The sequence below is a fragment of the Phyllobates terribilis genome, unplaced genomic scaffold (genome assembly GCF_046119375.1).
Source record: "Phyllobates terribilis strain yellow unplaced genomic scaffold, ASM4611937v1 Scaffold_2__4_contigs__length_985480577, whole genome shotgun sequence".
Classification (NCBI taxonomy): domain Eukaryota; kingdom Metazoa; phylum Chordata; class Amphibia; order Anura; family Dendrobatidae; genus Phyllobates; species Phyllobates terribilis.
In genome coordinates this window covers 952,328,947-952,347,663 of record NW_027362762.1, presented here as the reverse complement: position 1 = coordinate 952,347,663, position 18,717 = coordinate 952,328,947, and the positions used below count along the sequence as shown (strand labels likewise).

Genomic DNA, 18,717 nt, shown 5'->3' with positions numbered 1-18,717 from the left:
GAGACACTGGGACTGTTTTATATACATCATATAGGATACGTCGAGACTCTACTGCATATACCTCACATAGGAGACACAAGACTGCTATATATACATCACATAGAAGACACCAGGACTGCTGTATATGTAGCACCCTGAGGATTCGGCTGCTACAGGGGTATTGCACCTCAACCCAGAGGTGTGATATTCCACTCCCGGGTAAGGATGGAGTGTGGAGCTGAGCTCAGTTAGCTGCATGCACTACACACATCCCATTTCCGAGGAACAGACCGACGGTACTCCCACCAGTTTATGTGCAGGTACGACAGTGTCTGTTCCTGGCTGGAGTGGGAGGGGGGTGGAACATCCCAGTAGTGTAGGGGCAGATAGGGGGAGCAGCCTGGGTAAAGCTAGGAGCTCATTGGGTGCTGGTCACCTGAGCTCACACATAGAGGGAGTATATAAGGTGGGAACCATCTTAGATCAGGGTCAGTCTGTCAGAGTTGAGTCAGAGAAGCAGAGCAGCTCAGCCAGCTCCAAGGCCAAGAGAGAGAGAGAGGAGAAAGAAGGACCCAGAGGGGGAGAAGAGGGAACTCCAAGAACCCAAAATTAGATCAGAGGGTGAAGAGTTGGCACAAGGGTACCGGATCCCAAGCTGGTGGAGGGCCCTAATCCTTAGCCAGAGACCGGAGGTCGTGGGCAGGATCTGCCACGACCACCCACTAAATCCACCCGGAAGGCAAACCAAGAATAGGGTCAGGGAACCCAGAGACAAGGGTTTACCAACAAGAGGCCCGAGGGAGCCGGACTTAGGTGGATCCCTGGTGGGGAAGGCCGGAGAGGAGGACAAGTCAGAAAGGGAGCTCAGGACCACACTCCGGAGTTGCCTGGGAGTTGACCGAGTCCAGGACCTGGTGGACGCAGCACGGCTTGGGTGGTCACTGCTGTACACAGTGACCCGAGCAACACCAGTAAGTAAAACCCTGGAACTGCATTTTATGCCTCTGAGTCTCCTTGCTGCACCTTCACAACCACCATCCTCCACGGCTGACCCCCTGAGGCTATACCCCTCCCGTTGGGGGTTATACTACCGCAGCTGCACACACACCACCAGCCTCAGCGGACCATCTTGCAGCGGCGGCCTTTTGACCGCAAATCAACGGGTGGCGTAGTCGACACTAATAACATCTATAAGGACTGCCGCACACTGAGTTTGACACCCTGGGCACGGACCGGGTCACAGCCACTCGGAGACTACAACCCCCATCTGATCCGGCTCCGGGTATCCCTAACAACATGGCCCAGGGGGCGCGTCATATACATCACAGGAAAGGGTAGGACCAGAGTGCAGAGCATGCTAACTGTGCTCACAAAGAATGTCCTGACTTTGGCACTGGCCAGCGTCAGTGAGTCAGCATTGCTTGAGACCAGTCATAACTTTTGTGTGCTCACACTTTAGGGATTTAAAGGGCCAGCAGGTGGAAAAATGGGGCTTGCGACCCAAGCACCGATGCGCACCGGGAATCTGCCCGAAGGGGAAACCATATTACATTGGCCGGTGGTTCCCCACATCTGCCTAAGGAGAAGACAATTCTTATAAGGGGTGAAATTCCCATTTAATTCTACATATTGTATTCGGTAACTTTGTAAATATTTTGCTCTTTTTACAAGGTACCAACATACATGCTCTCCTCCAGTCACATCCAGAGCTGCATTCAGAATTCAGCTAGACATTTGATTCCAGGAAAAGTGTATTGTGGGAGTTTGGAAAGAGCTGAAAACAAAGTTTAGATAGACTTCTGTCTGTTTTCAGGATCACTCAGCAGAAATCTGAATGCAGCCTCAGAAGTGACCGGAGAAGTGACTGAAAACATAACTTAAAATAACTGCAAAATAAGGATATTGGTTTAAAAATGACAAAAAAACAACAAACTGCTCTGTAAATCTCTCCTTCTGTCAAAGACAGCTAAAAGAGAAGTTATTTTTGTGCTGATGATGCAGGAGGAAGCAAACGGTTAACAGGCACCTGGGACCTGCACATTTATGGGGTACTGTGGCCGGCATTGTTATGGGGGAATTATGGTATGCTGCCACTGTTATGGGACACTTTTACTTTTCTCTGTTTGGGACTGTGACTTGCGCTGCTGCGTTGGCATTATGGTGGCAATGTGGCTCTCAATGTGTGGTCCACCATTATGTAGGTATCGTGGTTGTCTCTGTTATGGAGCACAGAAGATGAATGCCTTTGTCATGGGGGCACTGTGGGTGGCACAGTAAAAGGATAAACCGTGGCTAAGACTCATATGATGACAATGTGGACCTGTGTACTGTTATTGTGTTTGGCATTGATATGGGGACCATGTAGATGTCTGTATGTGTCTGGCACTGTTAAGGAGGCACTGGTTCTGGCACTTTTATGGGGTACTGTGTTTAGCACTGATATGGGGGCTCATCTGTGAACACGCATGGTGTGACTGACAGTGTTCTGAGGGCGGTGTGGCTGGCATAGTTGTGAGGGCAGAGTGGCTGGCACTGTTGTGAGGATATTGTGGCTTGCACTATTGTGAAGGCAGAGTGTCTGGCACTGCTCTGAGGGCAGTGTGATTGGCACTGTTATGTGGGCACTGTGGCTGGCACTGTTGTGAGGGCACTGTGGCTGGCACTGTTGTGAGGGCACTGGCTGGCAGTGTTTTGAGGACACTGTGGTTGGCAATGTTCAATGCTGTGAGGGCACTGTGGCTGGCACTGTTGTGAGGGCACTTTGGCTCGCACTGTTGTGATGGCACTGTGGCTGGCAGTGTTGTGAGGGCAGTGTGGCTGGCAGTGTTGTGAGGACAGTGTGGCTGGCAGTGTTGTGAGGGCAGTGTGGCTGGCAGTGTTGTGAGGGCAGTGTGGCTGGCAGTGTTGTGAGGACACTGTGGTTGGCAATGTTTTGAGGACACTATGGCTGGCACTGTTGTGAGGGCACTGTGGCTGACATTGTTTTGATGGTACTGTGTCTGGCACTATTATGAGGGCACTGTGGCTGGAACTGTCGTCAGGGCACTGTGGCTGGCACTGTTGTGAGGGCACTATTACTGGCACTGTTGTGAGGGCACTAATGCTGGCACTATTGTGAGGACAGTGTGGCTGGCACTGTTGTGAGGGCACTGTGGCTGGCACTGTTGTGATGGCACTGTGGCTGGCACTGTTGTCAGGGCACTGTGGCTGGCACTGTTGTCAGGGCACTGTGGCTGGCACTGCTGTGAGGGCACGGAGGCTGGCACTGCTGTGAGGGCACTGTGGCTGGCACTGTTGTGAGGGCAGTGTTACTGGCACTGTTGTCAGGGCACTGTGGCTGGCACTGCTGTGAGGGAACTGTAGCTGGCTCTGTTGTCAGGGCACTGTGGCTGGCACTGTTGGCAGGGCACTGTGGCTGGCACTGTTGTGAGGGCACTATTGCTGGCACTGTTGTGAAGGCACTGTGGCTGGCACTGTTGTGAGGGCACTGTGGTTGGCACTGTTGTCAGGGCACTGTGGCTGACACTGTTGTCAGGGCACTGTGGCTGGCACTGTTGTCAGGGCACTATTGCTGGCACTGTTGTGAGGGCACTGTGGCTGGCACCGTTGTGAGGGCAGTGTGGCTGGCACTGTTGTGAGGGCACTGTGGCTGACACTATTGTGAGGGCACTGTGGCTAGCACTGTTGTGAAGGCACTGTGGCTGGCACTGTTGTGAGGGCACTGTGGTTGGCACTGTTGTCAGGGCACTGTGGCTGGCACTGTTGTCAGGGCACTGTGGCTGGCACTGTTGTCAGGGCACTATTGCTGGCAGTGTTGTGAGGGCACTGTGGCTGGCACTGTTGTGAGGACAGTGTGGCTGGCACTGTTGTGAGGGCACTGTGGCTGACACTATTGTGAGGGCACTGTGGCTGGCACTGTTGTGAGGGCACTGTGGCTGGCACTGTTGTGAGGGTACTGTGGCTGACACTGTTGTGAGGCACTGTGGCTGGCACTGCTGTGAGGGCATTGTGGCTGGCACTGTTGTGAGGGCACTGTGGCTGGCACTGTTGTGAGGGCAATGTGACTGGCACTGCTGTGATGGCATTGTGGCTGGCACTGCTGTGACGGCACTGTGGCTGGCACTGTTGTCAGGGCACTATGGCTGGCACTGTTGTTAGGGCACTGTGGGTGGCACTGTTGTGAAAGCACTGTAGCTGGCACTGTTGTGAGGGCACTGTGGCTGGCACTGTTGTCAGGGCACTGTGGCTGGCACTGTTGTCAGGGCACTGTGGCTGGCACTGTTGTCAGGGCACTGTGGCTGGCACTGTTCTCAGGGCACTGTGGCTGGCACTGTTCTCAGGGCACTGGGGCTGGCACTGTTGTGAGGGCACTGTGGCTGGCACTGTTGTCAGGGCACTGTGGCTGGCACTGTTGTGAGGGCACTATTGCTAACACTATTGTGATGGCACTGTGGCTGGCACTGTTGTGAGGGCACTGTGACTGGCATTGTTGTCAGGGCACTGTGACTGGCACTGTTGTGAGGGCACTATTGCTAACACTATTGTGATGGCACTGTGGCTGGCACTGTTGTGAGGGCACTGTGGCTGGCACTGTTATGAAGGCACTGTGGCTGGCACTGTTGTAATGTACCTGAGGCCTGGTTTGTCTTAATGGGCTTGGTAGGTCTCACTGTGCCACTGTGCCAGTTCCTTTCGGCCTGGACCTTTACAGGAAACATCTGGAGCAGAAGCGGGAAGTGAGGCCATTATCAACACAAGACATGAGTGCAGCCGCAGAGACAGTGGCGCTCGGGCATCAGTTTATGGGTTACTTTTGTTCACAAGATCTCAGATCTGATCTTGTGCCTTGTGAACAGTCTGCACGGTGCAGGTGCAGCCGCGAGAGCGGAAAAACCTCCGAAAAGGTCACAATCAGTCACTTTTGGTAATTAAGGAAAATGTTTCACAATCCAGTGACGTGTAATGGAAAAATTAAAGGGTTGTTTTTTATAGATTAGGTAGGGGTGGATAAATTACCCCAAACGCAAGATAAGATTCCAAAATCTGTGGGAATTTGAACACCGATCCCCTCTACTGCTCTTCTAGGACCTACATACTTCATAGTGGGCTTCAAAAAGTTGTCCATAGACCTGAGAGAACTGATGGTTCCTCCTCCGTTGCCCCAATAAAATCTACTACTTGCTATTATTTTCTTGAAAGAGGGGAGAACGGGTTACCGCTTGTTTCTAACGGGTGATTTATCAATTGCAACTTTTTAAAAAGTTGCAAAAAGTTTTGAGCAAATGTACCCCAGTCTAACCTCGTCCCTTCAGAGCGATTCTAAACACAAATGTTGCTACATTTTAGCAGAACATGGAGATTTTTGCACTAAAAAGTAGCAAAAAACATTAGAGGCAAAAGTTATGAACATTTTTGGTTTTGCGCAGAATTCGTGAACCGCCGGCAACTTGTTAAGAATTTGGTGCAAAAAACATCAATTAATACCACAAGCCCCAAAAAAAAACAAAGTGATAAATAAGGCACTTAATTTTGTCTACAGCCTTTTCTGCAACTTTCTTTGGCTCATAAGTTCACATGTTCGCATCAATGTAACAAAATAAGTGCAACACTTTCAGAAGTACCTAAAATCACTACTGGAAGAGACTAGAGTGCATTTTTCGACAAAATTTTGCAACTTTTTTAAAAAAAAATCGCAGCCAAAAACTTCTCAAAATCCAAAAACCTATCCACAATGTCAAAAATCTTTAAAAAAAAAATAAAATAAAATATGATAACAAATATGAAATAGAATTCACAAATTAAAAGGAGAATAAGGAGCAAAGGAAAAACAGACTAAAAACAAGACATATAAAAAGTGCAAATGCAATAAACAATCGGGTGGGTGTAGAGGTGGCGACTGTATTGGGTGTTTGGATCCTGATTTTATCTTGGTTTGTGGACCCTTATTGGGTATGCAGTATGTTCTTGTTGACATAGATCCTAAAAAGTTGGATTTAAAGATCAATTATGGTCAAAGAACGTACAAGGAAGGTCCGATACATTGGAAACATAGTTGCCCATTTTGGGAGCACCTGCAAAGCCCTAGTTCCTTCCACATCACATCCCATCCATCGCTCGCCCTTGTGCCTCCTCACAAGATGAGCAAGCGGGACGCTTTTTAGGTGGAGAGACCATGAATTTTCATAGTTTTTGGGGATCCAATTCGGCAAAGCAAATTAGAAAAGCTACATCTGGTCTATGGTTAGAAGCGCTAGAAACGCCTTCATACAACTGTATCGTCACACTGTGGCTCCTGCTGTTGGATTTACTCCAAAAGTGGACAACCTGTTTAACATATGGCCCGGAGGAAGCTGGATTTAGAATATAACAGGTGGTGTCCTGTAGTTAGATCGTCCCCATATATCAAGTTAATTGTGGCACTGTAGGATTTAAGTACCCGGATCTGAGCAATCTCTGAGTCGTGCTCGCACCGTCCCCTGGACATGATACCCCGGACTCTTGACGTACTATTACATTAGGTCGCAGGAAGGAGATATAGAATTATAATATTTTAACAGTCTGGATCCTGCAAGTAAACACAAAGCAAGAAATGTGTCTGTTATTTCCTATTAAAGAGGAGACGATGAGGCCCCGACTGTTCTGTGTCTGCAGCTGGAATATGTCAGAGGAGACAGGAAAAAAATCCAAATATTAAAACATTCCTTCATAACCCCTGCACAGACTGCCAAATATATCTACATAGCAGCAGTATTATAGGAGTTATATTCTTGTACATAGGGGCAGTATTATAGTAGTTATATTCTTGTACATAGGGAGCAGTATTATAGTAGTTATATTCTTGTACATAGGGGCAGTATTATAGTAGTTATATTCTTGTACATAGGGGGCAGTATTACACTAGTTATATTCTTGTACATAGGGAACAGTATTATAGTAGTTATATTCTTGTACATAGGAGCAGTATTATAGTAGTTATATTCTTGTACATAGGGACAGTATTATAGTAGTTATATTCTAGTACACAGGGGGCAGTATTGTAGTAGTTATATTCTTGCACATAGGAGCAGTATTATAGTAGTTATATTCTTGTACATAGAGGGCAGTATTATAGTAGTTATATTCTTGTATTTAGGAGGCAATATTATAGTAGTTATATTCTTATACATAGGGGCAATATTATAGTAGTTATATTCTTGTACATAGGGGCAATATTATAGTAGTTATATTCTTATACATAGGGGCAATATTATAGTAGTTATATTCTTGTACATAGGGAGCAGTGTTATAGTAGTTATATTCTTGTACATAGGAGCAGTATTATAGTAGTTATATTCTTGTACATAGGGGGCAGTATTATAGTAGTTATATTCTTGTACATAGGGGCAGTATTATAGTAGTTATATTCTTATACATAGGGGCAATATTATAGTAGTTATATTCTTGTACATAGGGGCAATATTATAGTAGTTATATTCTTATACATAGGGGCAATATTATAGTAGTTATATTCTTGTACATAGGGGCAGTATTATAGTAGTTATATTCTTGTACATAGGGGGCAGTATTATAGTACTTATATTCTTGTATGTAAGAGCAGTATTATAGAAGTTATATTGTTTTACATAGTGAGCATGTCGTAAAGAAAAATTGTAAAAAACCATAAAGACATCTCAGGAGAGGGGACATATCGCTCTCACATTGATAATTATTTGATTAATTATAACTGGGAAAGTGAGAAAGAGCTGACACTTTAGCCTCCATTGAAGTAGGGACCTCCTGCTGTGAACATGTAATTGCGACAAGGAATCTGTTGAGAGGCAGCCACCAAGTCTAGGGTTCATATACTCAGTGGCAGAGAAGTATAGGGGCTTCCTCTGTTCAAAGTAATTATCTATGGATTTCTAGAGTCAGTGGTCAGTGATGAATATTAGGGTTTGCATCGGTCTGATATTTATGGGAGATATATTTTCAGTGTCATAGTGAGGGGACGAACATAATGCATTCATTCGCATCACTGTAAGGCCGAACATTTTCAATTTAATATCGCTCAGATGGATGATGCTATCCATGCCATGTTTCCTCCCTATAGAAAGGTAAAATCGTGATTGGAAACATGACAACAATATCTCCCTACTGAGACCTCCAGGGATGAAGATATCCTGAAAGTTGCAAGTCTCTGACAGCAGCATTTAAGTGGAGATTCTGGAGGCACTCTGTTTTAATGATGTGGTCATAGGGTGCCAATAGATTGCTATGGAAGCTTGGGGACTGCTAAAGGCTACCATTTGGTACTCCTGTTGAGCTCTGCCTCAGGCAAAAGACCATCATTTTTACCATATCACGTAATTAATCCATAAGATAAACATTATAAAAATAAGAAATAAAAATGTCAGCATTGCCTTTTTTGTTGATATGCAATTACATCAAAAACTGAGATAAAAATCAGTCTTATGTACCAATGAAAATCACAGCTCGTCACGCGAATCAACGAGTCTTCAACCGAAAAATTAAAAAAATTAGGGATCTCAGAAAATGGCGACACAAACACAAAAATTCTATTTTTTACAAAATTGTGATTTTATCTTAGCCGTCAAAATATGACAACAATATACAAGTTTGCTAACACCACAATTGTACTGACTTGGAGAATGTTTCCAGGTAATTTTTACCGCAGAAAGAACACCATCAAAACGAAACCTAATAAAATCTATGGCGGAATTGCATTTTTTTCAATATTTCACCCCAACTTGGAATTTTTTGTTTCTCATTTTACAGTACATTATACAGTAAAATTAATGGTTCCATTCAAAACTAAAACCTGTCCCGCAAAAAAAACAAAAAAAAAAACATAAAACCACAAGCCCTCGTACGGCTATGGAAAAATAAAAAAAGTGATGGCTGTTGGAAGAAAAGGAGGGAAAAAGAAAAGAGCAAAAATAAAAAAATCGCCAAAAAGGGAAGCGGTAAAAAAAAAAAACACTTGTAATTTTGTCCCTTACGATAGAATTCAATACCCCATGTATCCGGCAATAGCTTGATTGCAAACCTCCACGTACCTCCTACATAGGTTAACCACAAAAAAACTGCTGCATAAAATTTATTATGTATCTGAAAACTCATACTATCACTCACAAAAATGATTCTGTGCAAAAAACAACTTTATAATCGAACTTTAACAATAATTATTTCAGCCATTCAGTTTGCAACAAAATAAGTTTGACTACAACAGTTCATGATATAAAACTATGTGCTACTTTCTACCCTGCAGCCCATGGTCCTTGTCTGAGAGCAGAGCCGCGTGTTCACACTGACGCTGCACGTACTAATGCCAGAAAGCTTCATATCACAACTCACCGACCACATGGCAGAGCTCAGACATCTACTGCATTGCAAGAAAAGGAAATGTGCAAACAGGAACAAAGTGCCGTATATCTCTTCCTAAACGTCACTGCAAAAATATGCATTCCAATTATGGTCCCTTTAAGAGCAATTCCCAACACAACTAATCACCACATCAATTATACAGTAATCTGTCATTTTACATAGTTTTACAACATACAAGAATCCTTTCTGCTGAAAATCTGCTTTGTACCAACTATAATACCAAACAGAGAGGCGGAAGGGTGAATGGAAAAGCGTTTTCGGCACTTTTCAAGCCCACACAACAAATGTACTGAAAATGCATTTGGAATATAGTTAAGGAATCTGAATAGACTGCTAATACTACCCCGTATGTCTAATAACATACAGTTGTGCACAAAAGTTTACATACCCCAGCAGAATTTTTTCTTTCTTGGCCTTGTTTCAGAGAATATGAATGATAACAAAAAAACTTTTTCTCCACTCATGGTTATTGGTTGGGTAAAGCCATTTATTGTCAAACTACTGTGTTTTCTCTTTTTAAATCTTAATGACAACCAAAAACATCCAAATGACCCTGATCAAAAGTTCACATACCCTGGTGATTTTGGCCTGATAACATGCACAGAATTTGAAACAAATGGGTTTGAATGGCTACTAAAGGTAACATCCTCACCTGTGACTTTTTTGCTTGTAATCAGTGTGTGTGCATAAAAGCTGAGTGAGTTTCTGGGATCCAGACAGACTCTTGCATCTTTCATTCAGCCACTGACGTTTCTGGATTGTGAGTCATGGGGAAAGCCAAAAAATTGCCAACGGATCTACGGGAAAAGGTAGTTGAACTGTATAACACAGGAAAGGGATACAAAAAAATATCCAAGGAATTGATAATGCCAGTCAGCAGCGTTCAAATTGTGATTAACAAATGGAAAATCAAGGCCTCTGTAAAAACCAAAACGGTCAGGTAGACCAACATAGATTTCGGCCACAACTGCCAGGAAAATTGTTCAGGGTGCTAAGAAAAACCCACAAATAACATCAGCTGAAATTCAGGACTCTCTGAAAACTAGCGGTGTGGCTGTTTCAAGATGCACAATAAGGAGGCACTTGAAGAAAAATGGGCTGCATGGTCGAGTCGCCAGAAGAAAGCCATTACTGCACAAATTCCACAAAGTATCTCGCCTACAATATGCCAAACAGCACAGAGACAAGCATCAAAACTTCTGGAACAAGGTAATTTGGAGTGATGAGACCAAAATGTTACTTTTTGGCCACAGCCATAAACATTACATTTGGAGAGAGTTCAACAAGGCCTATGATGAAAAGAACACCATTCCTACAGTAAAGCACAGAGGTGGATCGCTGATGTTTTGGGGATGTGTGAGCTACAAAGGCACAGGAAACTTGGTAAAAGTTGAAGGCAAGATGAATGCAGCACGTTATCAGCAAATACTGGAGGCAAATTTGCACTCATCAGCCCGGAAGCTGCGCATAGGACGTACTTGGAGGTTCCAACATGACAATGATCCAAACCACAAGGCCAAGTCGACCTGTCATTGGCTACAGCAGAACAAAGTGAAGGTTCTGGAGTGGCCATCTCAGTCTCCTGACCTCAATATCATTGAGCCACTCTGGGGAGATCTCAAGCCCGCAGTTCATGCTAGACAGCCCAGGAATTTACAGGAACTGGAGGCTTTTTGCCAAGAAGAATGGGCAGCTTTACCATCTGAGAAAATAAAGAACCTCATCCACAACTACCACAAAAGACTTCAAGTTGTCATTGATGTTAGAGAGGGCAATACACGGTATTAAGAACTGGGGTATGTGAACTCTTGATCAGGGTTATTTGGATGTTTTTGGTTGTCATTAAGATTTGAAAAGAGAAAACACAGTAGTTTGACAATAAATGGCTTCACCCAACCAATAACCATGAGTGGAGAAAATTTTTTTTTGTTATCATTCATATTCTCTGAAACAAGGTCAAGAAAGCAAAAATTCTGCCGGGGTATGTAAACTTTTGAGCACAACTGTAACTACTAAAATACTGCTGTATATGTACAAGAATATAACTTCTATAATACAGCCCCCTATGTACAAGAATATAACTACTATAATACTGCCCCTATGTACAAGAATATAACTACTATAATACTGCCCCCTATGTACAAGAATATAACTACTATAATACTGCTCCTATGTACAAGAAGATAATTACTGTAATACTGCGCCTATGTACAAGAATATAACTACTATAATACTGCTCCTATGTACAAGAATATAACTACTATAATACTGTTCCTATGTACAAGAATATAGCTACTATAATACTGCCCCTATGTACAAGAATATAACTACTATAATACTTCCCCATATGTATAAGAATATAACTACTATAAAACTGCCCATATGTACAAGAATATAACTACTATAATACTGCCCCCTATGTACAAGAATATAACTACTATAATACTGCCCCCTATGTACAAGAATATAACTACTATAATACTGCCCCTATGTACAAGAATATAACTACTATAATACTGCCCCCTATATATAAGAATATAACTACTATAATACTGCTCCTATGTACAAGAATATAACTACTATAATACTGCTCCTATGTACACGAATATAACTACTATAATACTGCTCCTATGTACAAGAATATAACTACTATAATACTGCCCCTATGTACAAGAATATAACTACTATAATACTTCCCCATATGTATAAGAATATAACTACTATAATACTGCCCATATGTACAAGAATATAACTACTATAATACTGCCCCCTATGTACAAGAATATAACTACTATAATACTGCCCACTATGTACAAGAATATAACTACTATAATACTGCCCCCTATGTACAAGAATATAACTACTATAATACTGCCCCCTATGTACAAGAATATAACTACTATAATACTGCCCCTAAGTACAAGAATATAACTACTATAATACTGCCTCAATGTACAAGAATAGAACTACTATAATACTGCCCCCTATGTACAAGACTATAACTACTATAATACTGCCCCCTATGTACAAGAATATAACTACTATAATACTGCCCCCTATGTACAAGAATATAACTACTATAATAGTGCCCGTATCTACAAGAATATAACTACTATAATACTGCCCCCTATGTACAAGAATATAACTAATATAATACTGCTCCTATGTACAAGAATACAACTACTATAATACTACCCCTATGTAGAAGAATATAACTACTATAATACTGCCCCCTATGTACAAGAATATAACTACTATAATACTGCCCCTATGTACAAGAATATAACTACTAAAATACTGCCCCTATGTACAAGAATATAACTACTATAATACTGCTCCTATGTACAAGAATACAACTACTATAATACTACCCCTATGTAGAAGAATATAGCTACTATAATACTGCCCCCTATGTACAAGAATATAACTACTATAATACTGCTCCTATGTACAAGAATACAACTACTATAATACTACCCCTATGAAGAAGAATATAACTACTATAATACTGCCCCTATGTACAAGAATATAACTACTATAATACTGCCCCCTATGTACAAGAATATAACTACTATAATACTGCCCCTAAGTACAAGAATATAACTACTATAATACTGCCTCAATGTACACGAATATAACTACTATAATACTGCCCCCTATGTACAAGACTATAACTAGTATAATACTGCCCCCTATGTACAAGAATATAACTACTATAATAGTGCCCGTATCTACAAGAATATAACTACTATAATACTGCCCCCTATGTACAAGAATATAACTACTATAATACTGCTCCTATGTACAAGAATACAACTACTATAATACTACCCCATATGTATAAGAATATAACTACTATAATACTGCCCATATGTACAAGAATATAACTACTATAATACTGCCCCCTATGTACAAGAATATAACTACTATAATACTGCCCACTATGTACAAGAATATAACTACTATAATACTGCCCCCTATGTACAAGAATATAACTACTATAATACTGCCCCCTATGTACAAGAATATAACTACTATAATACTGCCCCTATGTACAAGAATATAACTACTAAAATACTGCCCCTATGTACAAGAATATAACTACTATAATACTGCTCCTATGTACAAGAATACAACTACTATAATACTACCCCTATGTAGAAGAATATAGCTACTATAATACTGCCCCCTATGTACAAGAATATAACTACTATAATACTGCTCCTATGTACAAGAATACAACTACTATAATACTACCCCTATGAAGAAGAATATAACTACTATAATACTGCCCCTATGTACAAGAATATAACTACTATAATACTGCCCCCTATGTACAAGAATATAACTACTATAATACTGCCCCTAAGTACAAGAATATAACTACTATAATACTGCCTCAATGTACACGAATATAACTACTATAATACTGCCCCCTATGTACAAGACTATAACTAGTATAATACTGCCCCCTATGTACAAGAATATAACTACTATAATAGTGCCCGTATCTACAAGAATATAACTACTATAATACTGCCCCCTATGTACAAGAATATAACTACTATAATACTGCTCCTATGTACAAGAATACAACTACTATAATACTACCCCTATGTAGAAGAATATAACTACTATAATACTGCCCCCTATGTACAAGAATATAACTACTATAATACTGCCCCTATGTACAAGAATATAACTACTATAATACTTCCCCATATGTATAAGAATATAACTACTATAATACTGCCCATATGTACAAGAATTTAACTACTATAATACTGCCCCCTATGTACAAGAATATAACTACTATAATACTGCCCACTATGTACAAGAATATAACTACTATAATACTGCCCCCTATGTACAAGAATATAACTACTATAATAGTGCCCGTATCTACAAGAATATAACTACTATAATACTGCCCCCTATGTACAAGAATATAACGAATATAATACTGCTCCTATGTACAAGAATACAACTACTATAATACTACCCCTATGTAGAAGAATATAACTACTATAATACTGCCCCCTATGTACAAGAATATAACTACTATAATACTGCCCCTATGTACAAGAATATAACTACTAAAATACTGCCCCTATGTACAAGAATATAACTACTATAATACTGCTCCTATGTACAAGAATACAACTACTATAATACTACCCCTATGTAGAAGAATATAGCTACTATAATACTGCCCCCTATGTACAAGAATATAACTACTATAATACTGCTCCTATGTACAAGAATACAACTACTATAATACTACCCCTATGAAGAAGAATATAACTACTATAATACTGCCCCTATGTACAAGAATATAACTACTATAATACTGCCCCCTATGTACAAGAATATAACTACTATAATACTGCCCCTAAGTACAAGAATATAACTACTATAATACTGCCTCAATGTACACGAATATAACTACTATAATACTGCCCCCTATGTACAAGACTATAACTAGTATAATACTGCCCCCTATGTACAAGAATATAACTACTATAATAGTGCCCGTATCTACAAGAATATAACTACTATAATACTGCCCCCTATGTACAAGAATATAACTACTATAATACTGCTCCTATGTACAAGAATACAACTACTATAATACTACCCCTATGTAGAAGAATATAACTACTATAATACTGCCCCCTATGTACAAGAATATAACTACTATAATACTGCCCCTATGTACAAGAATATAACTACTATAATACTGCCCCCTATGTACAAGAATATAACTACTATAATACTGCTCCTATGTACGAGAATACAACTACTATAATACTACCCCTATGTAGAAGAATATAACTACTATAATACTCCCCCCTATGTACAAGAATATAACAACTATAATACTGCTCCTATGTACAAGAATATAACTACTATAATACTGCCCCTAAGTACAAGAATATAACTACTATAATACTGCCTCAATGTACAAGAATATAACTACTATGATACTGCTCCTATGTACAAGAATATAACTACTCTAATACTGCTCCTATATACAAGAATATAACTACTATAATATTGCTCCTATGTACAAGAATATGACTATTATAATACTGCTCCTATGTACAAGAATATAACTACTATAATACCGCTCCTATGTACAAGAATATAACTACTATAATACTGTTCCTATGTACAAGAATATAACTACTATAATACTGCCCCGAATATTACTACTATAATACTGCCCCTATGTACAAGAATATAACTACTACAATACTGTTCCTATGTACAAGAATATAACTACTATAATACTGCCACCTATGTACAAGAATATAACTACTATAATACTGCTCCATATATACACAAATATAACTACTATAATACTGCCCCCTATGTCCAAGAATATAACTACTATAATACTGCACCTATGTACAAGAATATAACTACTATAATACTGCTCCTATGTACAAGAATATACCTACTATAATACTGCTCCCTATATACAAGAATATAACTACTATAATACTGCCCCTATGTACAAGAATATAACTACTATAATACTGCCCCCTATGTACCAGAATATAACTACTATAATACTGCTCCCTATGTACAATAATATAACTACTATAATACTGCTCCTATGTACAAGAATATAACTACTATAATACTGCCCCCTATGTCCAAGAATATAACTACTATAATACTGCACCTATGTACAAGAATATAACTACTATAATACTGCTCCCTATGTACAAGAATATAACTACTATAATACTGCTCCCTATATACAAGAATATAACTACTATAATACTGCCCCATGTACAAGAATATAACTACTATAATACTGCTCCTCTGTACAAGAATATAACTACTATAATACTGCCCCCTATGTACAAGAATATAACTACTATAATACTGCCCCCTATGTACAAGAATATAACTACTATAATACTGCCTCCTATGTACAAGAATATAACTACTATAATACTGCCCCTATGTACAAGAATATAACTACTATAATGCTGCCCCTCTGTACAAGAATATAACTACAATAATACTGCCTCCTATGTACAAGAATATAACTACTATAATACTGCTCCTATGTACAAGAATATAACTACTATAATACTGCCCCTATGTACAGAATATAACTACTATAATACTGCCCCCTATATACAAGAATATAACTACTATAATACTGCCCCCTATGTACAAGAATATAACTACTATAATACTTCCCCCTATGTACAAGAATATAACTACTATAATACTGCCCCCTATGTACAAGAATATAACTACTATAATACTGCCTCCTATGTACAAGAATATAACTACTATAATACTGCCCCCTATGTACAAGAATGTAACTACTATAATACTGCCTCCTATGTACAAGAATATAACTACTATAATACTGCTCCTATGTACAAGAATATAACTACTACAATACTGCCCCTATCTACAGAATATAACTACTATAATACTGCCCCCTATATACAAGAATATAACTACTATAATACTGCCCCCTATGTACAAGAATATAACTACTATAATACTTCCCCCTATGTACAAGAATATAACTACTATAATACTGCACCTATGTACAAGAATATAACTACTATAATACTGCTCCCTATGTAGAAGAATATAACTACTATAATACTGCTCCCTATATAAAAGAATATAACTACTATAATACTGCCCCTATGTTCAAGAATATAACTACTATAATACTGCTCCTATGTACAAGAATATAACTAGTATAATACTGCCCCCTATGTACAAGAATATAACTACTATAATACTGCCCCTATGTACAAAAATATAACTACTATAATACTGCCCCCTATGTACAAGAGTATAACTACTATAATACTGCCTCAATGTACAAGAATATAACTACTATAATACTGCTCCTATGTACAAGAATATAACTACTATAATACTGCTCCTATGTACAAGAATATAACTACTATAATACTGCTCCTATGTACAAGAATATAACTACTATAATACTGCCCCTATGTACAAGAATATAACTACTATAATGCTGCCCCTCTGTACAAGAATATAACTACAATAATACTGCCTCCTATGTACAAGAATATAACTACTATAATACTGCTCCTATGTACAAGAATATAACTACTATAATACTGCCCCTATGTACAGAATATAACTACTATAATACTGCCCCCTATATACAAGAATATAACTACTATAATACTGCCCCCTATGTACAAGAATATAACTACTATAATACTTCCCCCTATGTACAAGAATATAACTACTATAATACTGCCCCCTATGTACAAGAATATAACTACTATAATACTGCCTCCTATGTACAAGAATATAACTACTATAATACTGCCCCCTATGTACAAGAATGTAACTACTATAATACTGCCTCCTATGTACAAGAATATAACTACTATAATACTGCTCCTATGTACAAGAATATAACTACTACAATACTGCCCCTATCTACAGAATATAACTACTATAATACTGCCCCCTATATACAAGAATATAACTACTATAATACTGCCCCCTATGTACAAGAATATAACTACTATAATACTTCCCCCTATGTACAAGAATATAACTACTATAATACTGCACCTATGTACAAGAATATAACTACTATAATACTGCTCCCTATGTAGAAGAATATAACTACTATAATACTGCTCCCTATATAAAAGAATATAACTACTATAATACTGCCCCTATGTTCAAGAATATAACTACTATAATACTGCTCCTATGTACAAGAATATAACTACTATAATACTGCCCCTATGTACAAAAATATAACTAGTATAATACTGCCCCCTATGTACAAGAGTATAACTACTATAATACTGCCTCAATGTACAAGAATATAACTACTATAATACTGCTCCTATGTACAAGAATATAACTACTATAATACTGCTCCTATGTACAAGAATATAACTACTATAATACTGCTCCTATATACAAGAATATAACTACTATAATACTGCTCCTATGCACAAGAATGTAACTACTATAATACTGCTCCTATGTACAAGAATATAACTACTATAATACTGCTCCAATGTACAAGAATATAACTACTATAATACTGCCCCGAATATTGCTACTATAATACTGCCCCTATGTACAAGAATATAACTACTACAATACTGTTCCTATGTACAAGAATATAACTACTATAATACTGCCACCTATGTACAAGAATATAACTACTATAATACTGCTCCATATATACACGAATATAACTACTATAATACTGCCCCCTATGTCCAAGAATATAACTACTATAATACTGCACCTATGTACAAGAATTTAACGACTATAATACTGCTCCTATGTACAAGAATA

The 18,717-nt window shown here is 39.2% G+C and overlaps 1 protein-coding gene across 2 annotated transcripts in view; it reads right to left on the bottom strand.

Moving 5' to 3' along the window:
• Positions 1-18,717, bottom strand: part of RCSD1 (RCSD domain containing 1) — a 73,712-nt gene that overhangs the window by 35,865 nt on the left and 19,130 nt on the right. The window contains exon 1 of one of the 2 annotated variants that reach the window (XM_073668566.1): positions 9,334-9,417. The exons of the other annotated variant lie outside the window; for it this stretch is intronic. Within the exon in view, the coding sequence (XP_073524667.1) occupies positions 9,334-9,342 (9 nt within the window). The 5' untranslated portion in view covers positions 9,343-9,417. Of the gene's footprint in view, positions 1-9,333; positions 9,418-18,717 lie in introns of those variants that run through there. 2 annotated transcript variants of the gene reach the window in all.